Consider the following 13,132-nt stretch of genomic DNA (forward strand, 5'->3'; position numbering starts at 1 on the left):
GATAAGATAGTTAAAGTTTTAACATAACTAACTCCACAGATTACCAGTGATACTAAACAAAAAAAATATAAAAGGGTACCATGAATAACATCTTATCACAGACCTAGCTTTCCTTTTGGTCTAATCAGTAATAATATTTTGAATTTATGTAAACAGATAAGAAGCAGAAGATGGTAATACTACAGTGTATTCTACGTACTTCACGGTATTCTGCCTCGTCAGTATTGGTCCTCTAATAGCATGTGTCCAACACAACTCAGCAGAAGAAAAAGAAAACAGGATTTTATTTGGATGATAAATGACACTTAGTAAGACGACCAATCAACTATGCCTCAATCACAAACTAGTTGGGATGGTCTATCTCAAGTGCGAGCCCAAAAATGCTGACCTGGCTGGCAGAATGGCAGGTCATAGTATTGGTACGTTTCACTGCAAAAGAATAACAGATATAGGAATGTTAGGATTATCTCCTGTAATAGGGAATCAAGAAAACTCAGACGTTTTACTTTTTCAGTAAGTAAGAAAACTTGGATATTTCACATTAAGGTCCTTGACTCATTTCACTTGTTTTTATGATTCTAATTTCATAGCACAAGAATGAGAAAGACCCTCTACATATTACTAAAGACGAACAGTTGGCGAACTTCCAGCTAAAAAGGAAAGAAGAATATTCTTTTATGTTGGTTTGTGTTGGATTTAAAAAGTTAAGGGGAAATATTTCATGCTTAAAAGAAGACCAGAGAATGGGGATATTGAAATTTGAAGACATTTAAAATGGAGATGCTGAAAGTTCTTCAAGAAGCTTAAATGCTCCATTAACGCAGCAAATGAAGTTATTAGCATATATGATAACGGCCTTGAAAATCCCTGTAAGATATCAAGAAGTGCAATAATGAAAAATATTATTGACTTCCCAAGGAGGATACATTTTGCTGAGAGATCTAATAGTTCTTTTTGGCTTTTGACGGCTAGTTGTTCGATAAGAACTCAAAAGGAGAAACAAGAAGAAAAAAAGGGAAGAAAGAAGCCAGAATGATAGACGACCCGAGGACGACTTAGAAGTATTCTACAAAAACTAGCATAACATCATGGCAGAAGAAGGAAGGCTCCATGTAAGAAGCAAGCGCATGTCTAAAAGTGTAAAAAACTTCAGGTATTCTAACACCCTTTACAATGTAAGACTATAGGAAAATTAAGCGTCAAATTTCCTAACATGTGTTGAAGACTTGTAAAATATGTGTACCATGAACACAATCTCTTTCTCTCTGAAACATTATCAAGCTTGCAAGTCAAAAATGACTTGCCACAAAAATGAGGAACAATTTGTTAAGAATATGGATCTTCGCGTAACTCAAAAAAAAAAAACTTAAACTTCTCTACACCCTCATTCTCAATTCTATAAAACCTGAAACTTTTGACACGTAGCAATAATTTTTATAAATCCTTGCATCATCATACACGTTTTCAGAACAGGGGAGGGTCCTAGAGGCGGATGTAGTGTGTTGTGAACATGGATAACTCCCATAATGCTTATGGGCCAGTTATTTGGACGGAGGCTAGCCAAGCTGTTGGGCCTAAGGCTAAACTGCGAAAAGGCCAAGGAATTAGACAGCCCAACAAGAGATTTGCTTGGGATCCAGGATTAGTAGGGAAGCACGTGACAAATGGATAAAAGGGTTTCATCGACAGTTTTGAGAATTATGCGAAATATTATGAAGTATTTGTATTCCCTCAACCCCTTCGTCTGAGTTGCTTCTCATCCCCATTCTTATCTCTATCCTTAGTTACTTGTTATTTCAATAGTTTCCATTGTAATTCATTAGTTTGAGTATTGCAATTGATATCTCAAGGTTGTAACCAGTATTCCAATTCTTATCAATATAGTGAGGAAGTTCGGTATTGTTACATTGGTGCTTTGGCTGTGGCTTGGTCAATGCACACACAAACACACACTCACTCACGCAAACACACACTCCTATCTGCCAAAGCCTTGGCAGGTAGAATTACCAGCTAAATGTGTTGTGGGAGGTAGCAGATGCACGATGGAATAGTCTAGGTGCTTGCAAGCTAGCTAGGACACCAGAGTCATAAAAAAAATCCTATGTTTGTCCAAGTATGTGGCCACTATCACAGAGCAGCAATGAGTGTAGTGATATTCAAACACCCACTAAATCCTGGATCTACCTCAGGTAAAGGGAAGAGGTTTTTGGCAACAAGTCTGATTAATGGCAACATCATTTTTAATAACCGCACAACATTTGAAAGTCTTAAGAATTAAAATTTTAACAACAATCCTCATGGAATCAAAAGCAAATTTTATAAACTAAGCAAAAAAGAAACCCCCGAATTGAAAAATAAATAAATAAAAGGAGGGATACCTGGGATTATTCAAGGGACCAATTTTGTTGACAGAAAGAGGGACTTCATCTCCAAAGTTGTAGCGATGATCATTTGGTGAAGCCAGAGACAGACCCACTATTAGCAGCAACTGAAATGGTACAATAAACTGTGGAATTATACGACGGTCCATTAGTGGATCCAGAGGAAGAAAGACAACTTCTTGAATTGAATAAACAAGAAACGGGATGGATTTGCTAAATAGTCAACTTAATGACTGGAAGCTGTGACGTGGGGGTACTGATTTCTGAATGAAATAAGAAAAGAAAAAAAGTTTCTGTAAAAAGGTGACCCAAAACTTTAATAAGAAAAGAACTACTACTATATTTTTCTTCTTTTTTCTTTCTTAAGTTACTCTTGTATTAAATGTTCAAAAAATTTGAGAAATGCTAAAATTAGAGTAGGTTATTTACTAGTATTTGAATTCTTTTAATGAGTATTCAAATAATATTTTTCATAAAAAATGAAATCAGCTTGAATCAAAAGGGATGAAAAATGGAGATCTATAATTTTATATTACCAATTAATCATTTTTTTTGGATTTAGGACGTATTTGATTGATTGATATACTCAAATATTTATCATATGATATGTGTAAAACAATCATTTCTAAATAAGCAAAAGAAAATGAATTGGCAAAATAAATGAAAAGAAATATAAAACGAAATAGGAATATGTGCTCGTGTGGTTCCACTTCAGTTTCGAAGAAAAAAAAGGTGAATGTTCTCCAATAGACGTTTCTTATGCTATCATACGTTTTGTTAGGTGGTGCTTCCTAAGATTTCACGAAGGACGACGTAAGGCTAAACAACTGATATCCGTGCGGTTACTATTCGTCAACTGGGATTTTCTCCGTACGCTAGACGAGATTGTCACTGTCGTACGGAAAAACCAATGTCAAGAGCAATTGAGAGAACAAAAAAGAGAATGAGAATGAAAGAAAGCTTGATTACATTAACGAAAGCTATTACAGAAAAGTAACACGGTGTCAAGGGAGAGAGACATCAGTACAGAGAATTGTTTGCTTGCTTGAAACTTCTAATAATGCTTAAAAAAAATAAATCAAAGTTACAGAACTTGGCATAACTAAGATAGAGAGACATAATAGAAATACATGAAGTAAAACTACTCTATATTTACAATAGAAATGACTTAGATTCCTACAAGGCAGAAGCATGTCCGTTGGCAGGAACCTTGTCTTTAGCATCAGAGTCTGCGCGCGCGGCGTGATAAGTGTGGATTTTAACCACTTATTAATACCTTCTTGCTTTAGTTTTAGTCCGAAAGTGTTGATTTTTGTTCCCAAAACTAATGAAATTGTACAAATTACAGGAATGTTGGAGAATTAAACTTTAATGAAGAAATCTAACTCAAAAAGGAGTGTTCCGCCTCATAAGGCAAGAAGGAGCGCAGCTATCCAAAAGTACGGTCCGCAGACTGCATCCTCAGAAGAAAGCACGAACCGCAGACCTGATGTTGAAGCTCAGATGATGTTTGAAACAAAGTGCGGACCGTACACAAATTGTGCGTGTAATAATCCGACCGATTTTTTTGAGCTCCAGCGCGTCGTTCGGCGGTTTAAGACATTGAGTAGCTTCACTTCAGGTATTATGACTTGTGCGCGTGGTCGGAATTGAATTTCGGAAAGTTCGGAGTTAATTTGGAAAGAAAATTCTAATTTCGGAAGCTTTAAGTTGGAAGAATTGACTAAGGTTTGATTTTTGAGTAAACGACCTCGGAATCGAGATTGGAAGGTTCCAACATGTCCGTATGATGATTTTGGACTTGGGCGTATGTCCGGATCGGATTTTGGATGACCCGAGAGCGTTTCGGCGCCTATTGTAGAAGTTGGCATTTTGGAAGGATTTCATAAGTTTGGGTTGGAGTGCATTTCAATGCTATCGATGGCTGTTTGGGATTCTGAGTCTGGGAATAGCTCCGTATGGTGATTCTGTTATTGGAAACGCGTCCGGAAGTGGATTTGGATGTCTGTAGGTCATTTCGGGGTCATTTGGCGAACGTTAGAAATTTGAAGGTTTTGGAGAGTTTGACCGGGAGTGGACTTTTTGATATCAGGGTCGGATTACTATTCCGGAAGTTGGAGCAGGCCTGTAATGTCAATTATGACTTGTGTACAAAATTTGAGATCAATCGGACGTGATTTGATAGGTTTCAGCATCGAAGGTAGAAGTTTGAAGCTTCAAAGTCCATTAGGTTTGAATTGGAGGGTGATTCGTAGTTTCGATATTGTTTGGCATGATTTGAAGCCTCGACTAAGTTCGTAATGTATTTTAAGACGCGTTGGTATAGTTGGTTAAGGTCCTGGGGACCTTGGGTGGATTCCGGATGGTTAACGGATCGAATTTGGCCTTATGAAATGCTGAATCTGTTGTCACCTGGTGTAACCGAACCTGCGAGGTTTTGACCACAAGTGCGGGCTGCAGAAGCGGCCCAGGGGTCGTAGAAGTAGAGCAAGTCAGCCAGGGGAAGGACCGCAGGTGCGGAGTTTTGGCCGCATCTGCGCAAGCGCATAAGCGAAGCGTGGGGCGCAGAAGCGGAAGGAAGCTCGCACCTGCGATGTCGCAGAAGCGGGGGGTCTTTCCGCAGGTGCGAGGCCTTGTGTTTGGGGTGAGTTCCGCAAAAGCGGAGACGTGGTCACAGAAGCGATGCCGCATGTACGGCTACTGTTCCGCAGGTGCGAAAATATCGTTTGGCAAATTAATTTAAGAACGGGACTTGGTTCATTTTCCCCCCATTTTTCACTTGGTTGGGCGATTTTGGATAGCTTCAAGGAGGGATTTTCATCATCTATGTCAAGGTAAGTGATTTTCGCGTATTGTGAGTTAAATACAAGATTTATACATGGATTTAAGCATGAAAATTTGTAGAAATTTGGGATTTTGAAGAAAACCCTAGAAATGTGTATTTTTAGATTTCGACCACGAATTTGGGCATGGAATTGGAAATAAATTATATATTTGAGTTCGTGAGGTCATGGGTAATAGTTATCTTTGAAAACTTTCGAAATCCGAGCACGTGGGCCCTAGGGTATCTTTATCTATTTTTCGAACGGAGTTGGAAATTTGTTATAAATTGAATTATTATGAGTATTAGAGTATATATTTATGAATTTGCACCTTTATTGACTAGTTTTGGAGTGATGGGCATTGGTTTGAGCTGTTGGAAAGGCTTGGGAGCCAGCTATGGAACTTCGGAGCGAGGTAAGTCTCCTTTCTAACCTTGTAAGAGGAAATTAACCCCATAGGTGAAATAATTCAATATGCGCTTCTATTTGTGGGGGCTACGTACGCACGAGGTGACGATAGTCCGTGCGTAGCTACTAATATGCTTATGTCTGGGTAGTCTAGGACCCATATCATGTCGTACTTCCGATACTTGCATCCTACTTGTTAATCTAAATTGCTTAAATCATATCGAAACTTGGTAAAGGGACTTTAAAAGGTTAAACTCCATTCTTCTTGACCGTAAACGAGAATTTGTATTTCTTGAATAGTTGCCTTAATAAATCTTGAATTTGGTTGTTTTAAATTATATTTTCTCTTTTGTGGAGCGGGCCGAACGCCTCGCGCGGGTTAAATAGATGCATCTATGGTTTGCGCCGTTCGACCCTCGGCAGTGCACAATTTAAATATTTATGTTGGAGCGGATCGTACGACCTCGGCATGATTTGCGCATGATATATCTTTGAAATTGATAATAATTGATATTATTTTCATTGGCCCGAGTTCCAAAAAATGTTAAATGACGAAAATAAATTTGGAAATTTCTTATGAACAAAAGAATTGTTTACTTATTTTATGATATTGAGCTTACAGCCGTTCTATGCAATCCATGCTTAATTATATCATCGACGTTTTATTTATAGGCCATAGTAAGGGTCGAAGTCGACCCCTCGTCACTATTTTTTTGAGGTTAGGCGGGATACTTTCTGGGTACGCGTTGATTTACATACTTATACTACACTTGTTGCACATTTTTTTGCAGGTGCATATATGTCTAGAGGCCTTGTGGGAGCAGAGGTGCGGTTATTGCGGGGATTTAGGTGATTTGCATTCCACGTTACGAGTCCGCAGCCAGTAGAGTCTCCTTTAGAGTATTTATATTTCTCCTGTCCGAATTTATATTCCGGACAGATGTTGTATTTTATTTTACATTCCTAGTTGAGGCTCATGCACTTGTGACACCGGGGTTTGGGGTGGTTATAGGTTATCCTGTATTGAAATTGTTAAAATATATTATTATTTATTTTGTAAATTTCATCTTTTACTATTTAATTAAAGGAAATGTGATTTTCAAAAAAAATTATTTAAAATGAGAAACAAGTTAAGTATTTCTTTTTGGCTTGTCTGACAGCGGTGTCCGGCGCATCACGACTTTTAATGGATTTTGGGTCATGACAATATGGTATCAGAGCACTAGCTTCACTTAGGTCTCACGAGTCATGAGCAAGTCTAGTAGAGTCTTGCGGATCAGTACGGAGACGTCTGTACTTATCTTCGAGAGGCTACAAGACTGTTAGGAGCACTTCCCTTCTTGATTCCTCATCGTGTGATTCGATTCCTTTGAGGCTTATGCCTTCACTCCCTTCCTATTCAGTCTTATACGACGTGAAGAGCTTGTGATAAATTAGGAATCGAGAAATTTTAATGGTACTGCAGATGTGGTGCGGGATGTTTCTCCCTGCATATTTGATTGGTCTATTGTCGTCGCCTTACGGAAGGTCGTTCTGTCGTTTTAGCTCGGTATCAGTATTACCTAAGGTTTTGAGGTTTGGCATTGATTGTTATGATGATTCATGTGTTGTTATCGCACCGTGTTTGCATAATGGTAGGATGCTTGTCTATGCGTCAAAGCAGTGAATGACTTGCAAAGAGGTTTACTCAGTGCATGATTCAGAGATCCAGTATTTTATTTCCGACGAAGGAAAGGCAATCGGACTATGAATGTTCAGGTTTGGGTTGACGGAGTAACGAAATTTGGTATTTCGAGCATGGTGGAATTTTTATCTGTGATGTGGTGTCGTCGCCCTGGGTTGAATGTGTTAAGTTCGCCGATGTTATGGTCTTCATCAATTTGCCTTCGAGGCAGGGTAGTATGAAATAGTGGCGGGGAAGTGGCTGTCAGAGAGCGCCGTATGCGGTGGTTAAATTTCTAGAAGGCCAAGTGTGAGAAACAGAAGTCGGGTAGTTGCTTAAAGGAGATGGTTTGACCAAAGTGGGAGAGTGGCAGAGTAGCAGATGTGTTCTGTGGTAGGATAGCTACACGCGTTGAGGAAAGTTTAGAGTAATTTGGAACTCATGGTGGACAGTGACTAAGTCTACGAACTTAATTTGGAATATTGGTTGTTATATGGAGAAGGGTTACAACGGAAAAGTGTTGCATGATATGAAGAAGGATACAACATGACTTTGGATTGGAATGTATCGTCACACGTTTAGTTGATGTCAATGGGGAGTGAACGGGCCTGTACATCGGGTGAATGAGCACGGGCTCAGGATGGTTTATTAGTTTCATGGTAATTGGGCTCGGTGCAGCGTTGTTGGAAGATGTCGGCATGGAATTTCCACATATGGGTTATTTCTGATGAGCAGGTTAACTGTTGCGTGGTGTTGAAGAAGCTTCTACAAAGAATTTTACTAGCTATCTGGTAAGAGGTCGAATATGTAAATGTGGCTAGAGATTCAAAGCGTTCATGAAATAGTTAACAGGAAGATTTCGAGGAATTTGGCAGGTCGATTACACAAGGTCATGTCAGTAAGGAAGAAGGAATCCAGGTAAGTTCTAGGGTCATATAATGGTAGCTTCAAGCTTAAGTGGGAGAGCCCCACCGCGATTTCATGAGTGTCTACTTGTTAGATTTCTGGTTATCGGCATATTGGTAGGTTGTTATGACTGAGGAAAGAGAATATCAGTGGTGATTTGAATTTGAGGAATGTGTGCTACAATTGGCCTCATCGATTCATGTTCAGGCTTTGGAAAGACTCGGAGTTTATGCTTCGTATAGATATGATGTACAAGGAAAGGAATTCAGCGGTTGCTTCTTTGAGAGGGTGTTCATGTGCCAGCAGGGCCTTGGAGTTTGATCATAATTGAGAACAAGTTAGAGTGGGTGACTCTCAACAATGGTTCTAGTGGGTTCAAAAAATTCAAAGTGCGGTGCCTAAGGATTTCGAGCCAGTAGTATGGTTAAGTATTGAGCTTTTGCAGTGGATTATGAAAAGTGGCTTGGAGTGTTTTATGTTATCTTCGGTCTGCGGTGTGGCATTGGAGAAATGGGAGAAAATAACTTCTCGGATTCATAGAGGGATTTTCAAAATGGGTATACCAGTTGAAGATGCGAATATGCGCATAAGGAGGGTATAAAATGGTTCGTGAGTTTTGGAGACAACGTGGTCTCATGAAATAAGGTCACTCAGGATGAGTGCGGATTTGGGTTCATGATATTTTGAATGGAGCTATTATTATTTCTAGGGCAAGTCCCGAGTAAATTAGAAGAAGTGGCTCGGTTGGTAATGGTTGAATCAGCACGGTTATGGCAGTGACCAGTTTCTCCAGTGTGAAGTTATACATGTGGTTTGTGGTTGTACATTTGGGCTTGAGCGCCACCATAACTTGGTTGATTTGGGAGGTATTCGATTCGTATGGCTTTGTTGTGTAAAGGGATTTCCGGAAGAGTTATGGCAGTTTAGAATACGACATGAGGTTATATTTTCTGCGATTAGGGAATTTAGTTGTGTGTTGCATTGGTTCTTCTGAAATGAGCTAAGTAAAAAGTTTCTATATGATGAAGTGTTTATCTTATTAGTGGATCAGGGGTTATTATGGAATTCTGGTACTCACACATATTGGCATGTTAGGTGCAGTGGGCGACATGGGAAATTGGAAGCTGAGGACCAAGGTTGCGGTTCGGTGTTGACAAGAATGTCACGAGCTCGGATGATTAGGGAAGAATTCAGATGTTTAGAGTAAGTTGGTATTGTCTTTAGCGTCACCTGAGATTGGTGTCCTGTGTAAGAGGCTTTGTGTACTGATTTGCGGCTTCTTGATTTGCTTTACATCATTAGTGTGGCTGGTGGTATGGATGTGCAGACTTGTTACCTGGTGCGAAAGGTCGTTGGAGTGTATCCCACGGGAAGATTGTATAAGTGTGACATGTAGTCACTTGATTGATTAAGATTTGAAACCAAGTATAGAGGTTTGGTACTATCGCTAATATGAGAGTTTAGGCCTGAAAGGCGCGTTATTCAGTTGGTTGTGAATTATGGAAGTTTGTTCTGGATTTGACAGATGTTCTTGTGTGTTATGGAAAGAGGGGTGTTGTGGATCCTTTAAAGGTTATTAGCCCAGTGCGGTACGATTAGAATCGGTTTGGGGTTCGTTGATGGGTCCAAATGTGGATGTGTACTCTACACCAGCCCGGGTGTGTTCATTCAGCATAACATTCCTTATGGATAAGTATTCGGGTGTTAGATGTTAATTTCGTCGATAGCTACTTCATGTAATACTCTATTGTGCCGAGTGAGTTGTGAGACGTCTTGATTATTTGTACAATGTGATGAGGTCATGCGTAGCGGTGGTGTTATGTGAGCGGGATGGCTCTCGAGATGCAGATCATATATCTTACCTTAGTTGTGCTTGAGTTTTTTAGCGTATGGCGCTACCCGTCTCCTCAGGATTTATATTATGCGCTTGGCGTGATTATGGTTGATATTCGGGCATTTCGTAAGGTATAAACATTTCTAGCTTGATGGGTATTTCCCCATTTATTTCTATGTGCGGATCGGGTGGCACGCCGCCAGAGAGATGTTGTTTGGATCCGGTTACATGCCGCAACGAGTATCATGGTTGGATCGGGTTGCATGCCGCAACAGTATCATGTGTGGATCGAGTTGCACGCCGCAACGGTGTGATGTTGAGTACTGTTCCCTATACATATTCTTGTGTGTTTTGCTTCTCATTTTTTGAGGAAGGTTCATAACATCTTTTCGGTTGTTTAATTAGTCACGTGGGTTGAGGAGTTCTTTCCGGAGTTCATTTTTCCTTATGTATCACATGCGAGTTTGTGGATTGTTGGCACATGGTGGCATCATATGAGACCTTTGGTAATGTTTGTGGTGGCTTATTACCGGAATAACTTATATTGGGTGAGACAAGATTATTGGACCTGGGATCAGTGCTATCGGATTATATGAGGCATATTAAAAAGCAAATATCATCATTTGCTTCATAATGGGGTAATGGTCCTTGTCAAGAGAAGGAACCCAATGATTTGTTGACTCGGTAGTTGGTTATGAATTTTTGCACATCTCTTCCGTCATGGCAGCATTTCAAAAGTTGGAACAAGACTTATACGTGTCATGAGGTGTATTATGGGCATCAGATTCGTAGAATTTCGGCTATTTTTATCGGAGGAAGTTATTATAGTTATGTGAATTATGCGGTGCATGGTAAGAATTTAGTAAGGGTACATAATCGTGTTTGGTGTAATGTGTAGTGATTGATACGGTGTTCATATGTTAGAAACAGGTCTGGTGGAGAATTTCGGATGTTGGAATTTGGCTCTAAGACTTACTTGACTAAATAAAGAGGAAGATCTTCAGATTGGCTCGAACTAATGTGCTCAACTGGGTTGTGGTAGCACGGGTAGGTGCACGAGGTATTAAACAATGATTTCGGACAACTCCAGAGCAGTTCTTAGCACGTTCGAGGACGAACGTATGTTTAAGTGGGAGAGAATGTAATGACCCGACCGGTCGTTTTGAGCTCCATTGCGTCATTCGTCAGTTTGAGACCTTGAGTAGCTTCAATTCAGGTATTATGACTTGTGCGCGTGGTCGGAATTGAATTTTGGGAAGTTCGGAGTTGATTTGGAAAGAAAATTCTAATTTCGGAAGCTTTAAGTTGGAGAAATTGACTTAGGTGTGATTTTTGAGTAAATGACCTCAGAATCGGGATTTGAGGGTTCCGACAGGTTCATATGATGATTTTGGACTTGGGCGTTATGTCCGGAAGTGGATTTGGAGGTCCGTAGGTCATTTCAGGGTCATTTGGCGAAAGCTAGAAATTTGAAGGTTTTTGGAGAGTTTGTCCGGGAGTGGACTTTTTGATATCGCGGTCAGATTTTGATTCCGAAAGTTGGAGTAGGTCTGTAATGTCAATTATGACTTGTGTACAAAATTTGAGGTCAATCGGACGTGATTTGATAGGTTTCGGCATCGAAGGTAGAAGTTTGAAGCTTCAAAGTTCATTAGGTTTGAGTTGGAGGGTGATTCATAGTTTCGATATTGTTTGGCGTGATTTGAGGCATCTACTAAGTTTGTAATGTGTTTTGGGATGTGTTGGTATAGTTGGTTAAGGTCCCGGGGGCCTCGGGTGGATTCCGGATGGTTAACGGATCAAATTTGGACTTATGAAATGCTGAAGTTGCTGTCACCTGGTGTAACCGCACCTGCGAGGTTTTGGCCGCAGGTGCGGGGCCGCAGAAGTGGCCCAGGGGTCGCAGAAGCGGAGCAAGTCAGCTAGGGGAAGGACCGCAGGTGTGGAGTTTAGGACGCATATGCGCAAGCGCAGAAGCGAAGCGTGGGGCGCAGAAGCGGAAGAAGGCGCAGGAGCAAAAGGAAGCTCGCACCTGCGATGTCGCAGAAGCGGGGGTCTTTCCGCAGGTGCGAGGCCTTGTGTTTCGGTGAGTTCCGCAAAAGCGGAGGCGTGGTCGCAAAGCGATGGGCATTGGTTTGAGTTGTTGGAAAGCCTTGGGAGCCGGCTGTGGAACTTCGGAGCGAGGTAAGTCTCCTTTCTAACCTTGTAAGAGGGAATTAACTCCATAGGTGAAATAATTCAATATGTACTTCTATTTGTGGGGGCTACGTACGCACGAGGTGACGATAGTCCGTGCGTAGCTACTAATATGCTTATGTCTGGGTAGTCTAGGACCCATATCATGTCGTACTTGTGATACTTGCATCCTACTTGTTAATCTAAATTGCTTAAATCATATCGAAACTTGGTAAAGGGACTTTAAAAGGTTAAACTCCATTCTTCTTGACCGTAAAGGAGAATTTGTATTTCTTGAATAGTTGCCTTAATAAATCTTGAATTTGGTTGTTTTAAATTGTATTTTCTCTTTTGTGGATTGGGCCGAACGCCTCGGCAGGTTAAATAGATGCATCTATGGTTCGCGCTGTTCGACCCTCGGTAGTGTACGATTTAAATATTTATGTTGGAACGGACCGTACGACCTTGGCATGATTTGCGCATGATATATCTTTGAAATTGATAATAATTGATATTGTTTTCATTGGCCAGAGGTCCAAAAAATGTTAAATGACGAAAATAAATTTGGAAATTTCTTATGAACAAAAAAAATTATTTACTTATTTTATGATATTGATCTTACATCCGTTCTACGTAATCCATGCTTAATTATATCATTGACGTTTTATTTATAGCCCATAGTAAGTGTCGAAGTCGACACCTCATCACTACTTCTTCGAAGTTAGGCAGGATACTTATTGGGTACGCGTTGATTTACGTACTCATACTACATTTGCTGCACTTTTTATGCAGGTGCAAATATGTCTAGAGGTCTTGTGGGCACAGAGGCGCTGTTATTGCGGGGAATTAGGTGAGCTGCATCCAACGTTATGAGTCTGCAGCCAGCGGAGTCTCCTTCAGAGTATTTTTATTTCTCCTGTCCGAATTTGTATTCCGGACAGAT

At 40.3% G+C, this 13,132-nt stretch overlaps 1 protein-coding gene across 1 annotated transcript in view; it reads right to left on the bottom strand.

Annotated features, from left to right (window-relative positions):
- The window catches only part of LOC107771737 (transmembrane 9 superfamily member 5), a 35,057-nt gene that overhangs the window by 4,756 nt on the left and 17,169 nt on the right, over positions 1 to 13,132 (bottom strand). Inside the window, exons 4-5 of the mRNA XM_075242882.1 lie at positions 2,379 to 2,488; positions 389 to 429 (exon numbers count right to left, since the gene is read on the bottom strand). Coding sequence (XP_075098983.1) covers positions 389 to 429; positions 2,379 to 2,488 — 151 coding nt within the window. The remainder of the gene's footprint in view (positions 1 to 388; positions 430 to 2,378; positions 2,489 to 13,132) is intronic.

The sequence above is a fragment of the Nicotiana tabacum genome, chromosome 22 (assembly GCF_000715075.1).
Source record: "Nicotiana tabacum cultivar K326 chromosome 22, ASM71507v2, whole genome shotgun sequence".
Taxonomy (NCBI): Eukaryota; Viridiplantae; Streptophyta; class Magnoliopsida; order Solanales; family Solanaceae; genus Nicotiana; species Nicotiana tabacum.